The following is a 25,992-nucleotide window of genomic DNA, read 5'->3' as shown; positions in this document are numbered from 1 at the left end:
GATTATTTCAACTCAGGCGCACGCTTTCTATACTTTCCACGGTTCAATTGTTTAACGCTGTACAGATAACGTCGATAGTACATACAGTGAAAATAACCTATGTAAAGTTTTCTTTTTTTTTATTATTATAAATGGGCTTACGCCGTGGCTTGCGTAGGCGACGGTCGCGCGATGGTCGCGCGACGGCGATGCGACGCATACGAAATCAAACCTTATCGATATGGAAGTATGAGACGCGACGGCGACCGGCGACCGTCGCCCACGCAAGACACGGCGTTACTCTTGGCCACAGACTAGCCAAAGGCAAAGACGTAGCCTACGATGGAGTGAGGTCGCCCAAAGATGCAAAACTAAACTAACCTGTAAGTATCTAAATTACGATAGAAATGCGGAAATGGGGAAGTTCGATACGACTGGCGATAAATTAAAACTCGACGAAAGGGAGTGTTTTAAAACAACACGCGTTACGAATTTCCTCTTCGCACGTGTATCGTACGACGTTTTACGGTATATATGGCCCTTTGAAGTTTCGACCTGACTAGTTTCATGCCGATGACATCAATTTTCACGCTGCAAAAATCTCGTATCTCAACGACTGTTCCATCGTGAAAAATTAATTACTTAAACGCAGTAAGTCTATATGCATAATTTATTGAAACATACTTATTTACAATGTTTTCAAATAATTTCATTGACAGACGAAGATACAAGTTTTTTTAAGTAACGACGATAGCCCTTTGAAGTTTCGACCTGACAAGAAAGGTACTGACTTTCTCATATTTCTTACACCACTTAACAATATGTTCTCTATTTTTATCCGATCTTGCAAGATACGTTTATGATATCTCTTATGAATTAATAATTGTAGGTAACTTCTAAATTTGGGCAGGAAAAAAATAAACAATAAATATTATAAGCAAATTATATTCTTACACGTATTGACTGAGTCCCACGGTAAGCTCAAGAAAGCACGTGTGGTGGATACTTATAGACATTTTAGACCCGCCGAGTCCATACTTATAGTCCCATAGTGGATACCCCCCTCCAATTGAGGGGGGACTGAAATCTTCTCGAGGCTGAGGCGTAGGGTTAGAGCCGGCGTAGTTTATTTGACGTTCATAAGCGCTTGTAATATGCCTACTTGGAAAATAAATATTTCATTTCATTTCATTCGACAACTATGTATATAACTATATGTATAGTATGTAAAACGAACTGCGTACCTACTTCAATTTTTTTTTATGTAAGTACCTAAATAAATTCTCTTACTGATATCGAAACTAGGATATGTATAGTATAAAAAGTAGAAACGTACACGAATAAATAAAAATGAATTATACATAATATAGTACATGTGTCGAAATGGTTCTCGACATGTATTGATCAAGAACTGCTTAATATCTCAGTCAATTAAAAACGTAACGGTTGCATTGTCTCGAAAGTAGCATTACTAATGTGAAGCCTTGAAGCTTAAATGGCCAGCACTAATCAATAATATCCATTAATTGTTTAGTACTTAGCAATACCAACCATTTGATCATGCACTACAGAATAAATTTTATTTCTTCATATTTACAGTGGAATCTGGATAAGTGACATTTAATATATTCTCAAATATAAAGGTTTTCTGTAACAGCTTATGCGTTCAAGCACTTTTGACTTTCTGAAGTTACAGATCAAGATTTGCTTATATTTTATTCTGCTATATAGTACTAGTTTTTGCATGCGGCTTCGCTCGCGTTAGAAAGAGACAAGGAGTAGCTTATGTCACTATCCATCTCTTCAAGTATCTCCACTTAAAAAATCACGATAATTCGTTGCTCCGTTTTGCCGTGAAAGACGGACAAACAAAGTAGACACACACACTTTCCCATTTATAATATTATTAGTATCGATAAAAAAATCGGTTTGTGTATTGCCTCTTCAGGCGGCCGGTTGAAATTGAATAAGTAACAGAAATTGTCATAAATGTCATGGACATCACCAAGTGGCGACGGTTGGTACCAATTTGGCTCCATAAGATTTGACGCAAGATGATTTTAAAACGGGATGAAAACATGTAAAAAGGACACAGACGACGAACAGATACAAGTTGTATGTTTATTTATTTAGTTAGTATTGACAGCCTCGTAGGCCTTTGCCAATGTCAAGTGTATTTCATAGATATAAATTAGGAATGTGACAGACGGACAGAGTCGCACCATAAGGGTTCCTGTTGTACCTTTTTGGTACGGAACCCTAAAAACACAGATGTGTGCATGTAAGTGATTAGGTTTTCGCGTTGCACTGGAGGATAGCTAGTGCAGTATAAAGCATGATGGCGGCCGGGACCACGAACTAACGAGTGATGTCCGTAGAATTGGATATTCGCATCTCCAAACGAATTCTTCATCAACTGCACCCTTTGCGTAGGCTATTTACTGCCTAATATCCTATCAAACTTATACATTAAACAGCAGAATGCAAAAAAAAATGCATATTTGGAGAACAATCCGCCATATTCCATGGATCAATCGAAAGTCCCAAGTTTTATGTTAACGAAATTGCCGTCATAATAAAACTAAACATCAAAGGCTGACATGAAGGCAAATAATAATGATATAAACATAATCGACTCGTGGGCACTCGATATTATCAGCAAATCGATTATTTTGTTATCGATCAAACTAAATTGCTTTAGCTTAGTGTATGCCTGATAGGTCAAAGCGTGAGTTGTATGAAATGTCGAGCTGAGAATATTGATTTACTATGAATATAGTTATACTCGTATAATATATGTGTTTATGCTTGAAGCGCTGGTGGCCTAGCGGTAAGAGCGTGCGACTTTTTCCATCCGGAGGTCGCGGGTTCGAACCCGGCTCGTACCAATGAGTTTTTCTGAACTTATACGAAATGTCATTTGATAATTGCCAGTCGCTTTTCGGTGAAGGAAAACATCGTGAGGAAACCGGACTAATTCCAATAAGGCCTAGTTACCCTTCGGGTTGGAAGGTCAGATGGCAGTCGCTTTCGTAAAAACTAGTGCCTACGCCAAATCTTGGGATTAGTTGTCAAAGCGGACCCCAGGCTTCCATGAGCCTTGGCAAATGCCGGGATAACGCAAGGAGGATGATGAGGTGTGTTTATGCTTTCCTTACACTGACTTTTCAGGAGACGCACAGTCAGCATCAAAAGTAGCGGTTGAAATAACGCTTTTGTGGAGCGTGTACCATTCATTAACCGCTAAACAAAAGAAACTAAATCGAAATCGGCTCATCCGTTCGGGAGCTACGATGCCACAGACAGACACACACACAGACAGACAGACAAACAGACAGACAGATCGATAGACATCTGTTCTCTGTCTGTCTGTGGCAACGTAGCTCGCGATTTAGATTTAGTTTTTTTGTCTGAAAGCTGAGTTAGTCGGGAGTGTTCTTAGCCATGTTTCATGAAAATCGGTCTACAAGGTCGCGGTCGGGGGTTTTTTCAAAATTTTTATTTTGTGGTTAGGTTCGTTATCGAATATTAGACTGCTAGAAGACAGATCAGTTCGGTACAGACGGTACAGTCAACCAATTGGAACTCTAGGCCACTCTACAACCATGTCAAAATGACAAGCAGTAAGAGATTTCTTACAATCTGATTTATAACGTCACTATGACATAGTTCTACAGTGGCCTAGGGTTCCAATTGGTTGACTGTACATCCATCCACTTCACATATTAATCACATACGTTATTAATCTGTTATCAACTTATCATGTAGAACATGACTCGAACCGCCGCAATATGCGTTGCAAGGACGTCACTACATTAATGACTCTTGCTTCGTTTCAAGCATAGATTAAATATAACAAGATCATACCATCCCATACATTAAAATGCGACCGCCTAAGACCGCGCTTACACTCCACCACACATAGATGGCGCCACAAAAAAAATGTCTTGTAGCTTTCGATTATACTTGTAGATGGCGTTAAGTGTCACTTTTGACATAGATTTACGGCTCGGAATTGACACTTAATGCCAATCTACAAATAATCGGTGGCAACAAGGCATTTTGTGTGGCGCCATCTATGTGTGGTGGAGTGTAAGCGCGTTCGTAGGCGGTCGCATTTTAATGTATAGGATGGTATGATCTTGTTATATTTAATTTATGTTTCAAGTGATTGTTTACACTAGACGGTTTCCATTTTTCGAATGACGTTAGCTGGTTAAGATTTTTGAATAATTCACGGTCAGTTTCATTAGACTTATTGACCGGGATATCGATCGTGATTATTACCTTTTTTGTCGAGCTCCCGTATTTAATAGTTTTTTACATGTGTTTTAGTCAACAATTTGGTTTTCCCCTCACTAGCTCGGAAACACGTGTTTTGTCCTTTAATACCAGCGGGTAAAAACGCATTTGATCCACTAGTGGGTAAAGTAATTTGACCTTGAATAAAGTCAAATTAACTGCTTTAAAATTGATAAAAGTAGGTGAATCTAGTAATAAAGATAATTTACCCCCTGTGGTACTACTGGAAGCAGTGATAAACCCATTTTTTGCGTTGTAGTTTCCTCGCTATAGTGAGGGGAAAAGTTTTGTGTTACACTCGGGTGCAAATGTATTTTACTTCTCGTCTCGTCGCCTCGAGGGCGGGCGACAGGTCGCAGCCACGTTCTGCGACCTGTCGCGCGCCTTCGAGACCGTCGACCATTCACTGCTTATCGCGAAGCTGTCACGGTATGGTGTAAATGGTGGATTTCTCAGTACTATAGAATCTTTTTTGGCCGATCGGAAACAGTCAACTTTTGTTAACTCATGTAGATCTGACACACAGGAAATAGGCTCACATGCCGTCCCTCAGGGCTCTTCTATGGGAAATACCTTGTTTCTGATCCTTGTAAATGATATAACCTCTGCCTGTAGCGACTCAGAATTCGTCATATTCGCTGATGATACATGCATTATAACATCTGCCGATAATTTTGCTGCATTAAAAACTAAACTTTCTCGAACCCTACAGGATATACATAACTGGTTTACGGTGAATGGCATGATCCTCAATATTGAAAAGACAAATGTAATACACTTCCAACTTAGAAAAACTATAAAGGATAAACTTAATTTACACATGAATAACATTCCCGTACCGCAGGTAAACGAGGTCAAATACTTGGGATTTCTCATAGACTCAGGTCTGACATGGTCACCTCATATTGAAAACAATTGTAATAGGCTCTCGTCAGCTTGCTATGCGTTGTCTAGATTAACTTTAAGCCTAACTGAAGATAACTTAAAAGTAGCATATTTCGGTTATTTCAATTCCATAATGACTTATGGAGTAGACCTGTGGGGTACTGCTGCAGATCGCGAGAGAGTATTCAGAGTACAGAAATACGCCCTCCGTATAATGGCCCAAAAACCACGTGACCATCCAGCTAAGGAATTATTTATTAAATTTAGAATACTAACCTTGCCTAGTGTATATATACTTGAAGCATGTAAATATGTGAGACAGAATCTTGCCCGGCTGCCCACAAATGGACAGTTGACCGGCACCGTGACACGCAGGCGGGAGCTGCTGCGGGTGCCCCCATGCCGGCTCACTAAGTCAAGGAAGTCCTCACCAGTGCTCGGGATAAGGTTATACAATGCATTGAGTGATGATGTAAAACAGTTGCCTACTGATAATATGTTTGTCAACAAACTCAAAAATATCTTAATACAACTAGCTTGTTACAAGATTGATGATTTTTTCTCTGACTACAAGTCATTGGCCCAATCACACTGAAGAAAACTTGTAATTAATTACTATAGCAAAATATAGGTAAATATGTACAATTAAATTATTTATGTGATATTAATAATAAAAAATAGACATGTATGTATATAACCACAACCTGACTTGTAAATGTACCATTTATGAATAAAGCATTCATTCATTCATTCATTCATTCGTGTGTTAAAAAACTCGCAAGTTCAGGATTCTATTCTCGAACCACTCGCTTCGCTCGTGGTTCAACTATAATATAATACTTTCACTTGCTCGCTTTTCAATTCCACACTCGGCGTTAAAATACAACTTTGCCCCCTTGTATAACAAATAACTATTTGTAATGGTTAGTGAGCTGCGTAATTGCATGGAGAAATTATGAATGAATTCATTGATAAATTCGCCATGCACTGTACACATTAATAATGTTAGTATTTCTGTGGTGATTAGGATTAGGTGTTAGCATTTTTTTTTTTATTATAAAAGGGCTTACTCTTAGCCACAGACTAGCCAAAGGCAAAGACGTGGTCTACGATGGAGTGAGCTCGCTCAGAAGATGCCTGTTCACTCTTTATTTGGAGGTTGCCGGGTTTGTTCATCAAGTACCTGTTTTTTTAGGAGCTGACTGTACTAGTGGTCAAATTACATGGCATTACGAGATAGGCAATAGAGCAGGTCAGAAGAAAGTTGTGCGGTTATGGTTCGCACTCGAGTGGGCCTTAGCCCTTTCACTGTTTATCTATCCGTGCGTGAGATAAATAGGGCTAAGTGTACACACCATGATCTTTTCCGTAGCTTATGAGATTTTATCGAATACCGCAGTGATAGCGAACGTTCAAAATCGTTTTTCTACTTGTCTACTGTAATCTGTCAATTAGGACACTACAGACTAAACTATAAGTGCTAACTTTTCAGTGTTGGATACTCTATGGCAGTTCCGACTCAATTATAATAAGCTCATTATAGTTGACTTTAGTTAACTGTAATAATTTCAAAAATAGAACTTCATACAATTTCTATACTAATTTGCGATACCTGACAAATTTTCCTGCATCTGAAGCACATTTTTTTTATCTGTTGCGTTACCGGCCAATCAGAGACGGTTATTACAAACAATTGGTTGCTAGGTAATTCGATGTTGATACAACGGTGAACGTCTCTATTAACATTAATTTTAACTTGCATGAATGATGATATGTCCGTCCATTGATGATGAAGATGATGACTCGTAGAAAAAGTATTGAATACAATAGGTAGTGATATAATTAAGCTTTTCACTCTCGTACCGTACTATTAGGCCACTCAGCAAGCTTCGTGGCCTAAACATGGTACTCGACTGAAAAGCTTTGTATTATATCACGATTGTATAAAATACTATTTCATCACACTCGCTGATACGTAATGAGCTATGTAAAGTGAATACCTGGGTGGGGCATTCCTCGACCTGTCAAAAATTACAAAATGGCGGACGAATGTTCGAAATGTCAGCGGCAGGTATTTTAATACATTTACTTTAAAATTTGTTTTTTTACTTCGCGAGTGTGATCACATTGTCAAACATTGTGCATATTACGGGCGGCAGAAGGATTACAAGCTCGAGTTATCAAAGCCATTCAAACAGCCTCTCGTTCGTAATTCTTCACTTTGTACTTAATACACAATGTACTACACTGCGTCTTTGCGGGGATTCGATAAAATCGGCGTCTGGCGTATGTCTTTTCGGCTACGCTGGCTGCTCTCGCGCGGCGTAGCCTTATATCTATTAACATAACTTTTTACTAACTACTAATTCCAATGAGGCATAGTTACCCTTCGGATTGAAAGGAAGAATTTAGACTGTTTCACTAAGAATTCTGATATCCATAATTATAACACTAGAAACAAAAATAAGCTTGCCATAAAGAAGTTTCGTGTCCGTAAAGTACAGAAGTCATTTGTTGGGCAATGCATTCATTTTTATAATAAGTTACCTGACACTGCTTTGAGATTACCCCTCCCAGCTCTTAAGAACTACTTAAAAAAATCATTGATGTTAAAGGCTTATTACAGAGTCGAGGACTATTTGACAGACAAACATGCATGGCCCGAACCAGAAACTACAAAAAACGAATAGCAATTAAAATAATTGTATTATGTATAGAGGACACAGTTCAGATAAGAAAGCACATCAAATATTTTATATTTTATGTTGTGTAGGTAAATTACATATTTAATGATATTGAGATTCATATTATCTTTTTCTTCTGTGACAATTTGATATGTTTTCTCTGAAGAAGAACGACGTATTATTAAGCAATAATATAATTTATTGAAATTAATTGCCATAGAGTAGGTACCTAGTCTGTTCATATTCTTTGATGAATACTTTTGCATGTTAAATTGTATCTTGTTATTTAATGCATGTTAGTTATAAGATGTAATGTTTTGAAAAGAAGTTGCCCGCCGAGTTTCTTGCCGGTCCCATAGTGGATACCCCCCTCCCACCTGAGGGGGGACTGAAATCTTCTCGAGGCTGAGGCGTAGGGTTAGAGCCGGCGTAGCTTTATTTGACGTTCATATGCGCATTGTAATATGCCTACTTGAAAAATAAATATTTCATTTTCATTTTCATTTTCATTTTCAAGGTCAAATGGCAGTCGCTTTCGTAAAACTAGTGCCCACGCCAAATCTTGGAATTCGTTGTCAAAGCGGACCCCAGACTCTAATGAGCCGTGGCAAATGCCGGGATAACGCAAGGAGGATGATGATTTTTTTATTAAGTATTTTAAAACTTTTCTTATGCGTGATAATAATATTGATTAGGTAAAAAGACTCTGGAAACGTCTTGACAGTGTTATTGCTGATAACTGATAGATAAATATGAGATGAAAGAGTTATCAGTCGTCTATCACTAATATCACTATCGTCAGTTACGTGTTCAGTGCAAGGAGGATGATGATTTTTTTATTTAGTATTTTAAAACTTTTCTTATGCGTGATAATAATATTGATTAGGTAAAAAGATTCTGGAAACGTCCTGACAGTGTTATTGCTGATAACTGATAAAGTGATAAATATGAGATGAAAGAGTTATCAGTCGTCTATCACTAATATCACTATCGTCAGTTACGTGTTCAGTGCATTCACACTTCATTCACGTGTAAAATAACTAGGGACTATTTGTGATGTAGACTTCATCACGATATGCATAAAAGAAGGAATTTGTGTATGTTAACACTTAATTGTACACATGTATAAGACAAATTACAAAACACGTTTCACACAAAAAAATATGCTAAGTACAAAGGCGAACTTATCCCTGTAAGGATAAGGGATCACTTCCAGTGAACTCCACTCTAGAATAATAGCGACAAAAATATTGATTTAAGTACATAATTCACAAAATTTCACGAGAATCGGTTGAGACTTTCGATCTGTAGAGAACATCCGGGCATACAAAAACCGTATTTTTAACATAATGCGCTAAATTATCTTGAAAAATAGGGTGCATTGGGGTAATTTCGAAAGTCCTATAAAAATCACCATTATTTCCATCATATCAAGATTCCCCTTTCGAAATTACCCGGGCATTTTTTACTTCGAAATTACAATTACCCCAATGTACCTAGTTCTTATATTCACATTTTTCACCTTATCTCATACCTTATTCATAAATTACAGCTACAGAATGCATTTTTTTTTAAAAATAAAACCTGACATTTTGCGTTCTCACCGCAAAAATATTCTTCATACGGGCTCGATACCTCAGCTCAACAATTTTCAATCGTCTTCCAATGACATTAAACTCATAATCCCACGTTCCATATCCAAATCAATAAATTGCATACCATTATGGGAACCGGTATATTGCAACATAACCGGCTAATATAAAAAGGACGTAACTTTTTATATTTTTCTACGCTTATACGACGTTTTAAATTGTCAGTGTTACAATTTACTGCTTGAATTAAGAAGGGCGTATGTTACTCTTAGTTCCTAACTTCATATGACGTTTTAAAATATTTGGTGTGACAGATTGACAGGTCCCCTTCTTCCTGCTTTGGTGAATTGATAAAATATAGCTTGATAATATATTAACGTTATATAGGTATGGAAATGGTGTTGAGTGATTTTGAGGGCATAGGGATGTGGTATTTGGTAGTTTTGGTACATCAAATTAGTGTTGCAGTTATGAATTATGATTTAAAATATTTTTAGGATTATAACATATTTTTTTCGTTCTTTTCTTCATAGCAGCGAAGAAAAAATACACTTCATAGTGATTTATTCTTCATTATCTTCATCTTGCTGTCTCACGAAGGCCTGGACTGGAGTCCACTTGGAAAGTTAACCCAATAATTAGAGTAAAAAAAAAAATCTTTATTGCAACTATAAGGTTACGTGTGTATACAATATTGGTCCCTGGCTCTCAAAGTAGGTCTCCCTGTGTCTCAAGAGCCAGCCAGTAAGCATATTGCGTCTAGAAAAACTAGGTTTTTTCTCAATTCTCCTTCATCGAAAAGCTACCATCCAAAAACTCATTGGTACGAGTCGCTATTTGAACCTACGATCTCCGGATTGAAACGCTCTCCGCTCTTATCACTACGCTGTAGAATTATTTTTGCAGATTTTTTTAATAAACACAACAACATTTATTAGGTACTAGTTTATTTCAAAATTCACACAACAACAACAGTCCTTGACCTACCTTGACCTTACCAACTACGTTAACGTAATTAAGAAGCGTAATCTAATTTTGTAAACATTCATACATTTCAGTTCACACCCTGTTGCGTCATTTTCCTTTTGCAACTCTCACTTGGGATTGGGCACACCCTGTATATTGTAGGACAATGTGAATGGTACATTCTATCTATACTAATATTATGAATGGGAAAGTGTGTGTGTCTGTTTGTCCGTATTTCACGGCAAAACGAAGCGACGAATGAAGTGATATTTTTAAGTGGAGATAGTTGAAGGGATGAAGAGTGACATAGGCTACTTTTTGTCTCTGTCTAACGTGAGCGAAGCCGCGGGCAAAAGCTAGTTCGTTATAATATTAAATAGTGTTTTGAGTGAGTGAAGGTAACGTAATAAAACTTTATTTATTTATAAAACTTACGATAAAATGTCTCCGATTTCTTTTGTTTTATTTTTAAACATACAAAAATATTCAAAAGACAGAGTAAATCTTTTTGTATTACACAAATCCTTAACAAATGATATCTTACACCTAAATCTTCCTTAGGAATTACTTTAATAGTTTTTGAGTTTATCGAGACTTAAACATTCAGACATATTCAAATAATTAATGAATCTACGGTTGTACTCACGTTATTATATCGCTGAAGAGGGGCCTCCGAATTGGCCCGAAACATGTCACAGCAATAGCGATATAATAACGTGTAGTATTATACACGAGAAAATTAATTATTTGAATATGTCTCACTAAAGTTTAACGTGTATTCAGACATATAGTCAGAATTTATCGCCACTCGTTTCGATCTTTCTTTTTTCCGCATTCCTTTTAAATCGACACGTGTTACGAATTTCCTTTCCGCACGTGTACCGTACCATGTTTTACAGTACAGATGGCCCTCCGAAGTTTCGGCCTGACATGAAATGGACCACCTCTCGCACTAGTGCGTAAAAAAAGCACCATTTGTACTGAAATATTCATTAAATACGGTCTGCCTACACATTTCTTTGTTAGTGTAATTAGACTAATTAGGGTTACAGGGTGCAGATGGGAGAACTCGCATGCGAGTTACTTTACTTTACGGTACCTATTAATTTGATAGGTGTGTATGCAACCTTAATAGTCCTCAATGGAACTACCTAAAATCGCATTTGAGTTCGCGCGCCGTCTAAATGTGCCTTTATTCTACTAGGTATAATTTGCATTGATCGATGAAGTGTCAGTCCTTATCAGCCACATCGCATTGCTAAATGCGTATCATTTCAATTTCATGCAAAATACACTGTCGTTCATAAATAATGTACGTATGGCGAAAAAGACACGTCGGTAGCACTTAGTATGTTACAAATATGTTACGATTGGTAATCGGTGGCAAAAAAATGATAGGAGTTCCGTGATTGGCGTAAATTGATGTAAATTAACGATTTTGCTGAGTGGTCTATGCGACTAATTAGGCGTGAGTAGCTGAGTAGGTGTACAACTGTTCGATAGTGTAGGTTGGTGTACCTACTTTGATTTTATTCTGATCGTCAGAACCTGTTTTAAGAGGTCCTTTACGGTACAGCGGGCCAAATCTCGAGTGGGGGACAAATATAACTGGTACAATTTTTCCATGTTTTACATGCATTGCATTATTAAATAGTGTCCACCGGTTATATATGGTAGGCGTGTTTATTGGATACATGTAGAACTCAACATCATAGTGTAATAATGGAAAAAACTATTAAATTCCAAAGATCTGTTTGTTTTAATAATATAGAACCACCAAAATTAAATAAAAATTTGATAAAAATCATCATTGATATATACATAATAATCTAAAAGTAGGTAGTTGTACTAGTTGTAGATATCAATTGAAGTACCAACAAGTTGATTCGAGCCTGCACCTCAATTCTTATGGTGTTAGTTTGATATTTTGGATAGGTGCACCTAAATAGTTGTAAGTTTCTTGTTATAAATAAATTAAAAAAAAAAAGTTCAGATTAGCCTGCAAATTCTCTAGAACCTATTTGTTCCGTAACTTTCTCTCTAATATTTTTTATTTCTTAAAGTTTGGTTGACATTGTAACAGCTGTAAAATTTATCACAAGTTATCGCTCTAATCTCTTGTCAGCGGCATTGGCATTGACGTTAAACAGCCCTTTATCAAATAATGCATTTTTAGGGTTCCGTAGTCAACTAGGACCCTTATAGTTTCGCCATGTCTGTCTGTCCGTCCGTCCGTCCGTCCGTCCGTCCGTCCGTCCGTCCGTCCGTCCGTCCGTCCGTCCGTCCGCGGATAATCTCAGTAACCGTAAGCACTAGAAAGCTGAAATTTGGTACCAATATGTATATCAATCACGCCAACAAAGTGCAAAAATAAAAAATGGAAAAAAATGTTTTATTAGGGTACCACCCCTACATGTAAAGTGGGGGCTGATTTTTTTTTTCATTCTAACCCCAACGTGTGATATATTGTTGGATAGGTATTTAAAAATGAATAAGGGGTTACTAAGATCGTTTTTTGATAATATTAATATTTTCGGAAATAATCGCTCCTAAAGGAAAAAAAAGTGCGTTCCCCCCTCTAACTTTTGAACCATATGTTTAAAAAATATGAAAAAAATCACAAAAATAGAACTTTATAAAGACTTTCTAGGAAAATTGTTTTGAACTTGATAGGTTTAGTAGTTTTTGAGAAAAATACGGAAAACTACGGAACCCTACACAGCGTGGCCCGACACGCTCTTGGCCGGTTTTTATCTTTGATGATAACTCACTGATAATATTGAGATCATTTTTATATTCATTTGAATATCTGTCGCCATTTCACAACACGAAAATAATTTATGTACCTAACCTTACTATTTATAAGTAGAAGTGGTTTTAAGTGCACTACATAGAACTCTGTCTATTAAAAATATTGGTTTTTTCGTTCGCGAAATAATATCGTGCTTACCCATTCATTGTACAGTCAGCAACAAAGCTATGAATACACCCAAAGTGCCAAAAAATGCATACGGAACTCTATTGCTTGTACATTGAGGTATGTATACATATTTTAGGCACTGTCTTTATTCACAGCTTGGTTGCTGACTGTACTTGCTTATGTTATAAGCAATTTTCTCACACTGCTGAAATAAGTATTGTATATTGAATAAGTGATTTTTTTGTCTGCAGAAGTACCTATAGGTACTTAAGTATTTAGCCACCATTTAGCCACTTAGAGAATAGTGATTTATCATCAATAAACATTACAAAAAGTGCAATAAAACTGTGATAATAAGTAAATAGACAATGTTGTGAAGAAATTGACAGACTGTAGTCAAAATGATGTTGTACGTGACGAATATTACTGAGGAGGCTGTGAAGAGGCCGCCGCGTAGGAGGTACATCAGTGCCAGAATTAAGGTGAGTAGACAGACAGACATACACAGTTTACACCGTGGGCCTCGAAAACCCGAAAGATTGTAACCAACGACAATATATTATATGTATAGATACCGGGACTGACAAAGCCTATACAAAAAAGTGTACCCCTGAAACGTATGGGCCTTTTAGGGATAAAACTAGATGGCGCTGTTTCGTAGCCTGGAATTGGCAAAAATAATATTTTCCGCAACATTAATTTATTTAATATCATTTATTTAGTCGTATGACATCAATTGGAATTTTTTGTCGCTTTACAAATAAATATCTAAGTTCTTCACCCAGTCTGCTGCATTTTTTTAGAATAACATTATTCTAAACCAGCGGGCCTATTTTTGAGTGTCACGCGTACAAATTCAGAAAATTGTCACTGAAAATAATAGGTTTTTCAACCGGTATTTTAGTGACAAAATCCCGTATTCAAGATTCAAAAATCACCCTCTTGGCTTTAAACAATGAAATATGTCTTTAATTAAGCACATTGGGCAGGACAAGGTTGTGTTGAATTAAAGTATCATATAAATAAATTAGGCAAATCTCTACCAAGGCTAATAAAAAACCATACAAAATGATTTACAGACTAGGGATTAAGTCAAGGTTAATATAAAGGACATAGATGAAAAGTTTACATAATGGTTTATTATCTAGATAATCCCTCGTTGCCAAAGAATCAAGGTTGATAAAAAAAGAAGATATACACACATACTGTGGACTCGACAGATTTATATTATTATGGCTATAAGAAGTTCAATTATGCTTCTCGACGGCAAGAACGTTACGGAAAATATACAATGTGTAAGCCTTATACGAGCAATAAATTAAACCGGACATAGAATGTTTTTGAGTTACTATTAATTTTCACCCCGTAATTAATTTTTTTAAATTTTGTCAGCAGTAATGTACCTATTGTAAACATAATTGCGAGGACAGTCAATGATAGCTGTCAACAAAACCGAAATATTTTGTATGGAAAAAAGTTTATTTAAATTTTAAGTAAAAGTTATCTAAATCATTATTTACATTTCATATGTCCTTTAGTGTAACATGTGTAATTGTGTATGAGATTAGCAGTCTACAAAACTCGTCTCTGATCCAACCATCGAAATCGTATAAACTAAATGGAAAATTATAATCGAATCTATAATGGACCATCAATTTCCAATCATACACTGAAATTATTAGATTTGCATCCTTATTGAACCTCAAATTGTGGCTAGTAATACATTATCAATTTCAGACTTTATGTATTTGAAATAAGGATGAGAAATGATCACTTGAAAGTGTGTATGAGGAACTATTATTCTAGTTTCGCTGACAGGTTAATTTTGTGGTAGGAAGTACATGTTTGTGGTTACGAAATAGCACTTATTTGGTGCAATAAATTGATAATGATGATTGTTCGCACTCCTCATTGTATTATTTTGAGCAAATAAGGATCATGTATGAGAGTTGAGAGTCCGATAGAATGGTAAGAATCATTTTTAGTTCTAATTTGTGTCACAAGATGGCAGATATAGGCATCGTTAATTTTTCTAATATTTAAACTATGTAAGTAAAACACCTTTATTTAAAACAGTATACATTTTGGATCGTAAAGTTCAGAAAAATCAACAAAAAAAACACTATTGATCATGTAAAATCGGGTAACTCACGTAAAATTGTCACTTTGTTTAGGAGAGTAATGTTTCAATGAAAATAATCTCTTTAGTTCTAATTTTTCTTCGGATTCCCCCCCCGCTTCCTTCATCCATATTCATCCGTAATACTTGTCTCGTAACATGACTCATCCCTCCGCATCACATTGACTATATCACGCTAAGCGCTTCGCCCTTACTTCCTCTATTATAGTTATTTCTATATTAGCTAATTATATAACTCAGTATAGACAGCTACAGTAAAAAAAAAAAAAAGAAATAGGTACAGTGGCCTAGATGGCGTTACACATTTGGGGGACGCTCGGCTAGATGGCGCTAATATTAATATTGACATTTTAACACATATCAAGCTAAGAATATGGGCCAAATTGTCAAAACTGAAGTTTTAAAAGTTATAAGCTTGTGTCAAGAGATGGCAGTCTATGGACTGTGATTAACATTTTTATGACAGTAACTCTCTATAATAGAGATGGCAATTCCACGTCTATGCACTGTGCATGTTTTTTTTATTTTGATGCAAATTGAAGTCGACAGATAAACTACTCTTAGATATATTGATATAAATTAGCACCATGAATAAAAAAACATGCCATTACTCTGTTACATGGAATTACCCCGATCCTCTTTGATCACACTAAGCGCTTCGCCCTTACTTTCTCTATTACTTATAGTTATTTCTATATTAGTGATTCCGCCATTATTTCAGCATTTTATTTATATTTCATTAAACTAGGCTAAACAGGTATAACGCATTGATTCTTACGCTCATCATGATGCAAACGATACGCTTGACTAGTCCACGAAACGTGTAGTTCATTCTACATCCGGTAGCTCAAATTAAAGGCCTAACCACACTGCGTGCGTAATATATTACAACCTAGCTTTCTGCATAAGTACATAGTTTATATTAAGTAGTAGGTAATGAAGTTTTGGTCGTTGGGAGTTCTGCAATTTCTTCATATTTCTTAAACCATTGTAAACGGTACCCTAAAATGTTCTACATTATACTTCACATTAGTGTCAAACAAGCATAATGTCCGCCTCAAACAAGGAAATTCCGCCGAACCTTCGTTGAGCACAGGCAACGTTACTCTTACTCACCCATGAGAACAGACCGTATATGCGTGGTGTATGCCGTGTGTTCTGGCCTTTACAGATATTGTGAAATCTGTTGTCATGAATGGAAAAAGAAATGCTTTCTAGATCTACTTTTGAGACAGTGTTTTTTTATTATTATAAATGGGTTTACTCATGGCCACAGACTAGTCGAGGCAAAGATGTTGACTAAGGATGGAGTTAGCTCGCCCTGAAGGTGCCTGTTCACCCTCGATTTGAAGATTGCTGGGTTTTATGAGCTGGGAAATAAAGTCTGGAATCGTATCTTTACCATTAAACTGCGTAGACGTAGACCTCTGTTCGCGCGCGGTGTGGTTCGCACTTCGCACCCGTCGGGCACAGAACGCTCCCACTTCTAGAGCTCTTTCACTGTTTAATACAAAATACAAAATACAAAATCATTTATTCAGCAAATAGGCCACGGGGGCACTTTTACATGTCAACATTACAGAGTATTCATTAAAGTTAAACAAATGAAATTAATAGAAATATTAACTAAAAATATTAATCATAAGCAAAGTAGCTATACACTGATATAGAATTAAGTTTTTAAATTAGTTTTTTGTAATGATGAATTTTAGTAATTTTTAAATTGTAATCATGATGCTGATATATACTACGACAGAATCGGAGTCTTCGTTTGAAAATTCCTAAACTTTATGTTTTTTTTTTTTATTAGAAAATAGTTGATATTAATCTGTATGACATTCACTTAAGGTTAGGTTTAAGTTTGACATCTTCAATTATTTTATTTATTTGTAACGACCTCTGATATTTTTCTGATGTTTAGTTTGAACCTTGTAATGTACTAGTTATGATTGTATAAAATGATATCTTGTATCTACCGCAAAGCGCCTTGGCAGCCTAGCTGTAAGTTTATGCACGAGTAAATAAATAATTGAAATTGAAATTGAAATGAAAATAATAAAAATAATTTTTCATACAGTCAGGTGCAGAGAAAGGTGACCTCGTCTGCATTTCTCTCAGAACCTGGGAGGTTACCATGACGTACTAAAGACGTTCAGTTTAGGTTGAGAGAAAGGGACACAGCTATAGCAGTTACATAGCTCCGTCCCTCTCTCTCAACCTAAACTGAACGGCTTTAGCACGTCATGGTAACACCCCTGATCGTACGAAACGATCGATCTGAACGCACCGTACCTAAGATGCTTTTGATAAAGTACCTCGAATATCATCATAGAGTACCTAAGAATGGACTAAGATACCTACACCGTGTTTTTTTTTTGTTTTCTGTTAAATTCGACACGTAGCTAGATTCATTATCAGGAACCACCCGGTAATGTCACTTTTAGTTAAATACGCCAAAAAAAATTTTTCATCATTTTCACACATAACAAATGAATTTATTAGTGTGAGAGACCCTTAAGAATAACATTCAAGTTAGTGTCAAGTGATTGACGGCACATGTCAAAACAAATAACATTAGGAATTGGTACAGGCTGTCACACACGTGTTCAGTAATTATCATTATTTTTTTAATAGCTCGATAACCGTAAGAGTTTAGATGCTAGTTTCTTAGATAAATTAATTGTATTTTATCTAAAGAACCTTAAGAGTTTTGAATGATTCACGGTTATTTTCATTAGACTTATATTGACCGGGATACAAAATACAAAATCATTTATTCAGCAAATAGGCCACGGGGGCACTTTTACATGTCAACATTACAGAGTATTCATTAAAGTTAAACAAATGAAATTAATAGAAATATTAACTAAAAATATTAATCATAAGCAAAGTAGCTATACACTGATATAGAATTAGAGATGTATAAAGTCTCTAAATGTCATATTATTACTAACTATAATCAATACATAAAGAAAGTGCAAACAGATACAAAGATAAAAGAAATCTATAATACTTCAATAGTTGTAAAAGACTGAATATTACAAGTAAAAATATTATACTTAATCAAATAATCCATGGAGATGTATAGCGTCTCCAAGAGTCAAATTTTATAAAATTAAAATATTTAAAAGTAAAAACCTTTGTCAAATAATACAAAAAAAAATAAAAAATACAGAAAATGAACAGCTAAATTACACATTTCAAGAGATGTACAAGTCTCTAGTTGTCAATCATTAAAGAACAAATCAAGTTTACAAATAAGGGCCAATCAAGGTTACAAATTAAGTTTAAAAATATATAGACCGTGATTACTTTTTGATGCATGCAACTGCGTCGAAATATCGGGTGCTCGACAAAAATCAAAAAGGTAATCACGGTCTATATTCCAGTCAATATAAGTCTAAAGAACCTTCCCTTAAAGTTAACAGAATGCAATAAAAATATCATGAACAGATATTTATTTGTGTTTTTCTTTCTTTCCAGCGGCACCATGCGGGCATATCGCAGTCGTCCTGCAGCGATGGCTCCCTTCTCAGCGTCGGCTCCTCCGAGATGGACGACGACAGCTACCACCACGACCACTCCAACAGGAGCGATCACTCCGACTACAGTAAGTTACCCATTTTCTACGTATTCAATAAGGAAAAAAACCTTTACCCTCAACCCATCCACAGAAAACTGTTCTCATCACTATCTGGCGTGGTCTACTGGGATGGGCTTCAGCACCTGTCACCATGATCACTGCAACAGCAGTAAGATACTCCAGAAATAGTTCCTGTCCCCAAGATAGTCAAGATCTGAACTGCCCCAGACCCAGACCTCAATTTTTGGGACACAAATTAAATTTCTCTCTTCAAGGAAAATAATTTAAATGTTTGTTGAGTGACCAAGCAATGCTTCCAGTATACAAGATTGAAATCGGACGATCTTCTTCTTATAATGCGGCTGATGCCTAAACCGCTCTGCCACCTAGAACACATGACATTTAATTCAGTTTTATGACTACTTTCCCTTGATATCATGATTTTTAATTGGACTTGTAAGTCCCTACACTTCATGCTAACTCCCTGTGAAATAAATTTAAAAGCCACCAATAGTTTGGTCCACTTATATATGTAGTGCGACAACTAATGCCATCTATCCTCGTTTGCAGACTTGTCAGAGCCAGCGTTGGGCGTCGCGCCGCTCTCTCATTCCGCCGCCAAACACAAGATGGCGGTGCGACCGCGGCGGACCCACGGCGCGCCCAGGCGGAAGAAAACTAATCCTGTAAGCAAAGACATATGCAACTCCGTATAGATAGATAAAATCTAAGAAAAAAGCGTACCTCAGAACCGTAAAGAAAAAAGCCTAGGCCTATACGGTGGCCTAGATGGCGTTACACCTTCGGGGAACGCTCGGCTAGATGGCGCTAATATTTATATTTGGCATTTTAACACATATCAAGTTAAGAATATTGGCTAAATTATCAAAACTGAGGTTCAAAAGTTTTAAGCCTGTGTCGATAGATGGCAGTCTGTGCACTGTGATTACACATTTTACTTTGACAGTAACTCTCTATAATACTCGATCCTCTTTGCCTGTAAGTAAACAAACATACAAAGTATTAGTCACAATCCATGTAAAACAATTTTTTCCGCGACACCTACATTATCTTTCTACTAAATGTTGCATATGCGGAAACACATCTATGGGATATTGTTTAAGTTTCACGTTACGTCACGAATCGCGGTATGAAAAAAAAGTTTTAAACGCCTTTTGTAACAATAAAATGATGCCACAGAAAATATGTTTATGGTGGTCTAATTGCAAAATATTTAAATAAATAAATATTATAGGAATAAATTCTTACACAGATTGACCGAGTCCCACAGTAATCTCAAGAAGGCTTGTGCTGTGGGTACTCAGACAACGATATATATAATATACAAATACTTATATACATAGAAAACATCTAAGACTCAGGAACAAATATCTGTGCTCATCACACAAATTTACGGGGATGCTCTGTACAGTCGGCAACTCTCAATGCAGAACAAATAAGTACTTTTCTCTCCAGCTGTCTGCATCACGGACTTATTTATTTGATCTGGCCAATCATTAGCCATATTCTTTGTAACTATTTTGTTGAATTTTGGTGTATAATATTGTTACAATAACTGTTTACAGATTGCCGCATCAGCCTTGCCAATCACGCCCGAACTGAACGAAGAAATGATACGAAGCACTACTCCTGAAGTGACTCATAAAACCTCAGAAGTTGTTACTGGTACGTATATCTTTAATATAATTCAACGCCATGAAAAATAAAAGAAAATATTTTGTTATAAATACAATAAGGTACAGCGGGGCAAATCTCAACTGGGGGCAATTGTAACTAATCCATTTTTTCCATTATTACACTATAATGTTGAGTTCTACATGTATCCACTGAATACGTCTACCATTTATAGAGGTAATATAACCGGTGGACACTCTATTTAATAATGAAAACATGGACCGGTTACATTTAGTATTTGCCCCGGTGGACACTCTTGTAAAGTGATTTAACAATAAGATTAAACTTAAAACTAGACCGAGTAAATTATTAGCTTGTAAAAAAGCATATCGATCTTTGGAAAACAATTAACGTCACATAATAAGCAAGAAAGAGACAACGCTCTACAAAGACGAAAAACCGATGCAATCATTATCGCCGGGTACTGTAACTTGCATACAGTTGTCAATTAACTTTCAAATTAAATTTTCAGAATCATTCTCTTCATCGACCACTACGAAACATCACATGACCGTGAACGTCCAGCATCAGCAGCTGAACCGCGAGCTCACGCGAGTGCTCGAAACTCCGGCCGACACGCGCCTTAAGTCCTCCTCCTTACCCCCAGGTCTAGCCCTAAGCCAGGTGATGGGGCACTCCCCCGCCAAACTCTCCATCGCCGAACAAATCACCCCCAGGTCCTCTATCAAACGATCCAAGTCCAGCTCCCAAGGACAAAACTTAAGAGAAGACAGTGTGACTAGTGAAACCCAGACCAGCTACTCTCAGGAACGGGTCACGAAATACAGGTCCGATAATAAGTATGCCGAAGAATCTTGCCATGAGAAGAAGTCTAAATCGGAAAAGAAAATTGAGAATGAAGTCATCAGATCCTCGAAGAAGGAGGAGTCGTTTTTCAGTCGGCTGCTTTTAAGAAAGAGTGGAAAGAAATCGAAAAAAGACCAGCCAGATGGTGAAGGAGAGACTAAGAAGTCTAAAACGGAAAAATCCACAGCGCAGTATAAAGCTATGGACACAGAGAGGAGCGGATTTGTTTATGTTGATCATGGACAAGGGCACAAACCCGTGCCCGCTGAGAGAACCCACAAATCTGCCGGACAGAAGGTTTTCGCCAATCAAATGCATAAAAGAATGGACAACAAGGGAGCGTACGTCCAAGAGGGAGTCTATAAAGACGTCTACAGTGCGGCCAAAGTGCCGGGCGTCGAATACAATATAACTGATCTCAAAATCGCGGAAGAAACTGACAAAATGTTGAACCAAGAAATGAAGGCTCGTCTGAGTCGCCGTGACGACTTTAATGAGAAAATGGAGCGTTCTAAACGAACGTCCTCAAAAGAAACTGTTGAAGACAAGAGGGAGTCCTTCAGTTTGAATCATGACAAGTCTAAGAGACCCGCCTCCGTTCAGAGACTCGTCGACCCGTTCTCGTCGAAAGCATTTATTAATAACGAGCTTGCTAATATAGCTCAGGAAGAGAACTTGTCGCCAACATTAGAGATCTCAGACGAAGAACCCCCAATCGTAGCGCATCGCATAAAGAGCGTTCACAGCGACTACATGTTCCACAGTGGAAGCATGCCCAAAAACATCCCCTACTTCAACCACAGTGTTGTTATGTCGGCATCAGTGTCGCCTCCTAAGAACATCCTGCATCAGAGTTCCGAAAACGTGAAGCATATACACCGATCTTCCGACCATGTCTGCGAGCTCCGCGATAAGCACGAGAAACGCGAGAAAGCTCACCGCGCCTCTAAGACTGAAGAGGCCTACGTGAACTCAGGACTTCGATCGCTCGGCGACGAGTACGTGGAGACCAGAAGCAGCATTGGCAAGTCGCACAGCTTCCGTTACGCTTCGGAATCTCCGTCGATCAGCTCGCAGGAGAGCCAGATGCCGAGTCTGCCGGCCATCGTCGGCATATCCGAGCCTTTACTTGAAAGCTGGGAGGTTAACTACAGGAGAAATGTCACTGAGCGACACGATTACACTAAGAGAGTATCCGCTAGGAACTATAACATCCTACATGGAACCGCTGAAGCCAACTATGACAGTTTACCAAGCACTGATAGTAGCTACATGGATAGCCTCAAAACTGACATGCATGATGATAAAAACTTTTCTCAAGCAGCATCCAAATAGGCATGGATAGCCACAAGAGAGACAGCGACATTTCTCAGATAGAGGCTAAAATCGACGATATTATAAGTTCGCCAAAGCCAATATTGGCACCAATACTCAAATCTAGCTCTTTAGATAGTGTTAAGAGTAGCCCTGAGAAACAAGTAGAGGATAGAAGGAAAACTATTTCAGTAGAAAGCGCTTTGAGTCAAGGGGGTAGGATTAGTAACAACATGATTCAGAAAGAAAAGCAGGAGGCGGAAAACTATATATCTGTAACCATGATCAACAAAGAAAATACTCCAATTCAGATTAAAACTGATGCTCCCAAAATGAAGAAGAGTGATGAAAAACTTCAGCAATCAGGTACTACTAAACCTGGTGTGCCAGAATTTCTCAACATTCAACTCAACAGAGTCGACACAAAACCAACAACTAATGTAGTGCTGACGGCTAATATAACGCCAAAGAAAGTTGATAGTCCTCAAGTCGAAAAAGAGGTGGAAACATACGAAGTTATAGAAAGCAAGAGTCAAAGGAACTCAGTCGTCAGCAAAGTTGAGAGCGTGTGCGAAAATACTCAAATAGAATTAAAGAGTTCTCCAGTAGTTGTTAAGAAGGCTACTCAACCACCACTGACTCCTCAAAGTCCTTCAACCCCTAAAGCATTTTTCAAACGCAAATCAACGAGTGTTGAAATGCAAGATAGACCAGAGAAACCAAGGACTAACTCATTGAGCACTGATGGCAGTACGGAGAAAATTTACGACAACATATCTATGGATCGGAAATCACATTCCAGTTTTGGAAGTAAGAGTTCCATACAAAGCACAGACAGCAGCGACATCAGAACACCGGACAGAAATGAAGAAACTGTCGTATATCGCAAAAAACCTGTCATAATGTCAAAAGAACTCCGCACCAGCGAACGCAGAAATGACGATGAACCAGAACTAATGAAGGTTTTCGCTCGCCGCTCTCTAAAACTAAAAGATTCTGACGCCGAAACTCTCGCCCAGGAAATAGCCGAAGGTCTAAAAGAAGATCACGACAACGCCAACAGATCAAAACTTTTGAAAAACGAGTTCAATGCTTCGATTAAATCTAGAGACAGCGATAAAGAAAACGATGACACATCATCTAAAACCAACGAAGAGAACAGAATAGTCGACATAGCCGCGCGCGTCAGTCAATTCGGCGTCCCGCACTATCAAAGAAGCGTCAGTATAAACAGCGTATCAAATCCTAAACGAGAAAGCGCTCCCGTATACAAAAGCGAAGCCAACAAGTATAAAAAAGAAGTATCAGATTCTACACCAGAAAAGAGATTAAGGAACAGGACATTCCCGGATCCCTCCAACGATAGAGAAGATATTAAAAGTATAACAAAATCAGAAGCGATGGCGTATAAAGCTGATACTTTGACTAAGCGTCCTTGGCAGAGGAAGGATGACGATAAGAGGCATTTATCTGTCGAGAAGCAGAAGCAGGAGAGTGCTGTGATAGAGAAGGAGGACGGGGGGAGGGAGAAGGAGAGAGCGGGGGCGGTGGGAGTGGGGGAGGAGGGGGGGCAGGCGGACGCGTCGCCGCAGTTCAAGGGGATCCTGCAGATGCGCGCCGAGTGGGAGCGCCGCGCCAAGCAGGGGATGACCAAATAAATGGTGCTAGTTGAAAGGTAAAACGAGAACTTACTAATGACTTATTAAATTATTTGATAAAGACAAAATATAGATATTTTTCAAAGTCATAGATTGATTTATTCGTTTGGATGTCTTGCTACTTAACGAAGATTTATTTTTGATAAATAGTAAGTATCTGATTGAAACCGAAATAAATTACACATATCGTCACAACTTTTAAAAAAACTTGTATCTTCGTCTGTCAATGAAAATAAAATTCTAGTAAGTATGTATGGAATGCATATAGACTTACTCCGTTTTAACTTTGAGGAGCAGCGTGAGATACGAGATTTTTTCAAAGTAGTGACGATATGAAAGAAAAAGTGACCAAGGCCTCCAGTGTGGCCAAGGTCCAAGGTGGCCTCAGGCACTGGAGGCCTTGGTCACTTTTTATTTCATGTGTATAAATAAATAAATAAATAAATATATATATATATATATATATATATATTATATATATATAGTAGTGTGACTCTTTAAGATAGCACAAGTTGAAATATTTTCAACAAAATATGATTAACGTTAATTTATTATTTTTGTGTCCCGCTGTTGAGGTTCAGAATTCATATTATTTTTGTTGAGATTTCTAATACTATAAATTAATGTATAGCATTGATCTGATGATGGAATCAAATGGTGGCCATAAGAACTTTTTGACTTATAATTGAAAGTTAACTTAGCAATTTAAATACTTAAGTTCAGTTGCGCTTGATATAATAAAAAAAACTATTGATCGATTACTGTCCATCTCTCAACTTTCCGTTATTAAAACATTGACCTCAGTGGCGCCATCTCTTTTCTATACCGTATTTTTAATTTATTACCATGTGTCTTGATTCTAAATAACTTCTCTTTACTTTCAGAGTCCTCAGCGGATGGACGTCAAAACCGCATTACATATTATTAAATTAACATAGAGATTACAATACTTAGCTTAGACATCGGCAAATTAATGTTATCCGTACTAGAAATTTATCTCGCGTTGTTATGACGATGTATTTTTGAGTGTTATTGCAAAATAGCTGATAGTTCTATTTTATTAAAATACTATTGTGTATTAAACATTTCAGAACTGTGAAATACAAATTTTATTCCTATAGTTTCTTTTATTGTTTTATTTAATGTCCTTATTGAACCTTCATTTCATTAGGTACCAGCAGCCTGGCTACTATCAAAGACATATTCATATAGACATATTCATGTAGAGAGATAAAGGCCTAAACACTGTAATGACACATTTTACTTTGACAGTAATTATCTAACACTAATTTAAACTTTCACGATTTTTACACATATTTAAAATTGCAAACGGGACTTAAGGGTCATGGAACATATCGCAGCTGTCAAAAATCGTCAGGTGAACAAGTCTACCGTTGCTGAGCACTTACTACAGTCAGGGCCTCACCATTGGATTGAGCTTCACAACGTTAAAATTCTCTGGGTATC

The 25,992-nt window shown here is 37.2% G+C and overlaps 2 protein-coding genes across 5 annotated transcripts in view; both read left to right on the top strand.

Moving 5' to 3' along the window:
* LOC125235742 overlaps positions 1 to 22,890 on the top strand; it is a 303,327-nt gene extending 280,437 nt beyond the window's left edge. For 3 of the 4 annotated variants that reach the window (XM_048142321.1, XM_048142322.1, XM_048142323.1), the window contains 4 exons: positions 18,952 to 19,078; positions 19,622 to 19,737; positions 20,638 to 20,737; positions 21,219 to 22,890. In XM_048142321.1, the coding sequence (XP_047998278.1) occupies positions 18,952 to 19,078; positions 19,622 to 19,737; positions 20,638 to 20,737; positions 21,219 to 22,888 (2,013 nt within the window). In that variant the 3' untranslated portion in view covers positions 22,889 to 22,890. Of the gene's footprint in view, positions 1 to 13,598; positions 13,811 to 18,951; positions 19,079 to 19,621; positions 19,738 to 20,637; positions 20,738 to 21,218 lie in introns of those variants that run through there. The other variant, XM_048142324.1, reaches the window with a different exon arrangement.
* On the top strand, positions 22,890 to 25,650 carry LOC125235744. The gene is made up of 2 exons (XM_048142326.1): positions 22,890 to 24,542; positions 25,410 to 25,650. The coding sequence occupies exon 1, from the start codon at positions 22,891 to 22,893 to the stop codon at positions 24,523 to 24,525; it is 1,635 nt and encodes a 544-aa protein (XP_047998283.1). The 5' UTR covers position 22,890; the 3' UTR covers positions 24,526 to 24,542; positions 25,410 to 25,650.
* Positions 25,651 to 25,992: the final 342 nt, after the last annotated feature.

This window comes from Leguminivora glycinivorella, chromosome 18, assembly GCF_023078275.1.
Source record: "Leguminivora glycinivorella isolate SPB_JAAS2020 chromosome 18, LegGlyc_1.1, whole genome shotgun sequence".
NCBI lineage: Eukaryota > Metazoa > Arthropoda > Insecta > Lepidoptera > Tortricidae > Leguminivora > Leguminivora glycinivorella.
This window is presented reverse-complemented; position numbering and strand designations above follow the sequence as displayed.

What these genes read in the sequence shown, in the direction of transcription:
- LOC125235744 (XM_048142326.1), top strand. Translation starts at nt 22,891, where the DNA reads ATGGATAGCCACAAGAGAGACAGCGACATTTCTCAGATAGAGGCTAAA.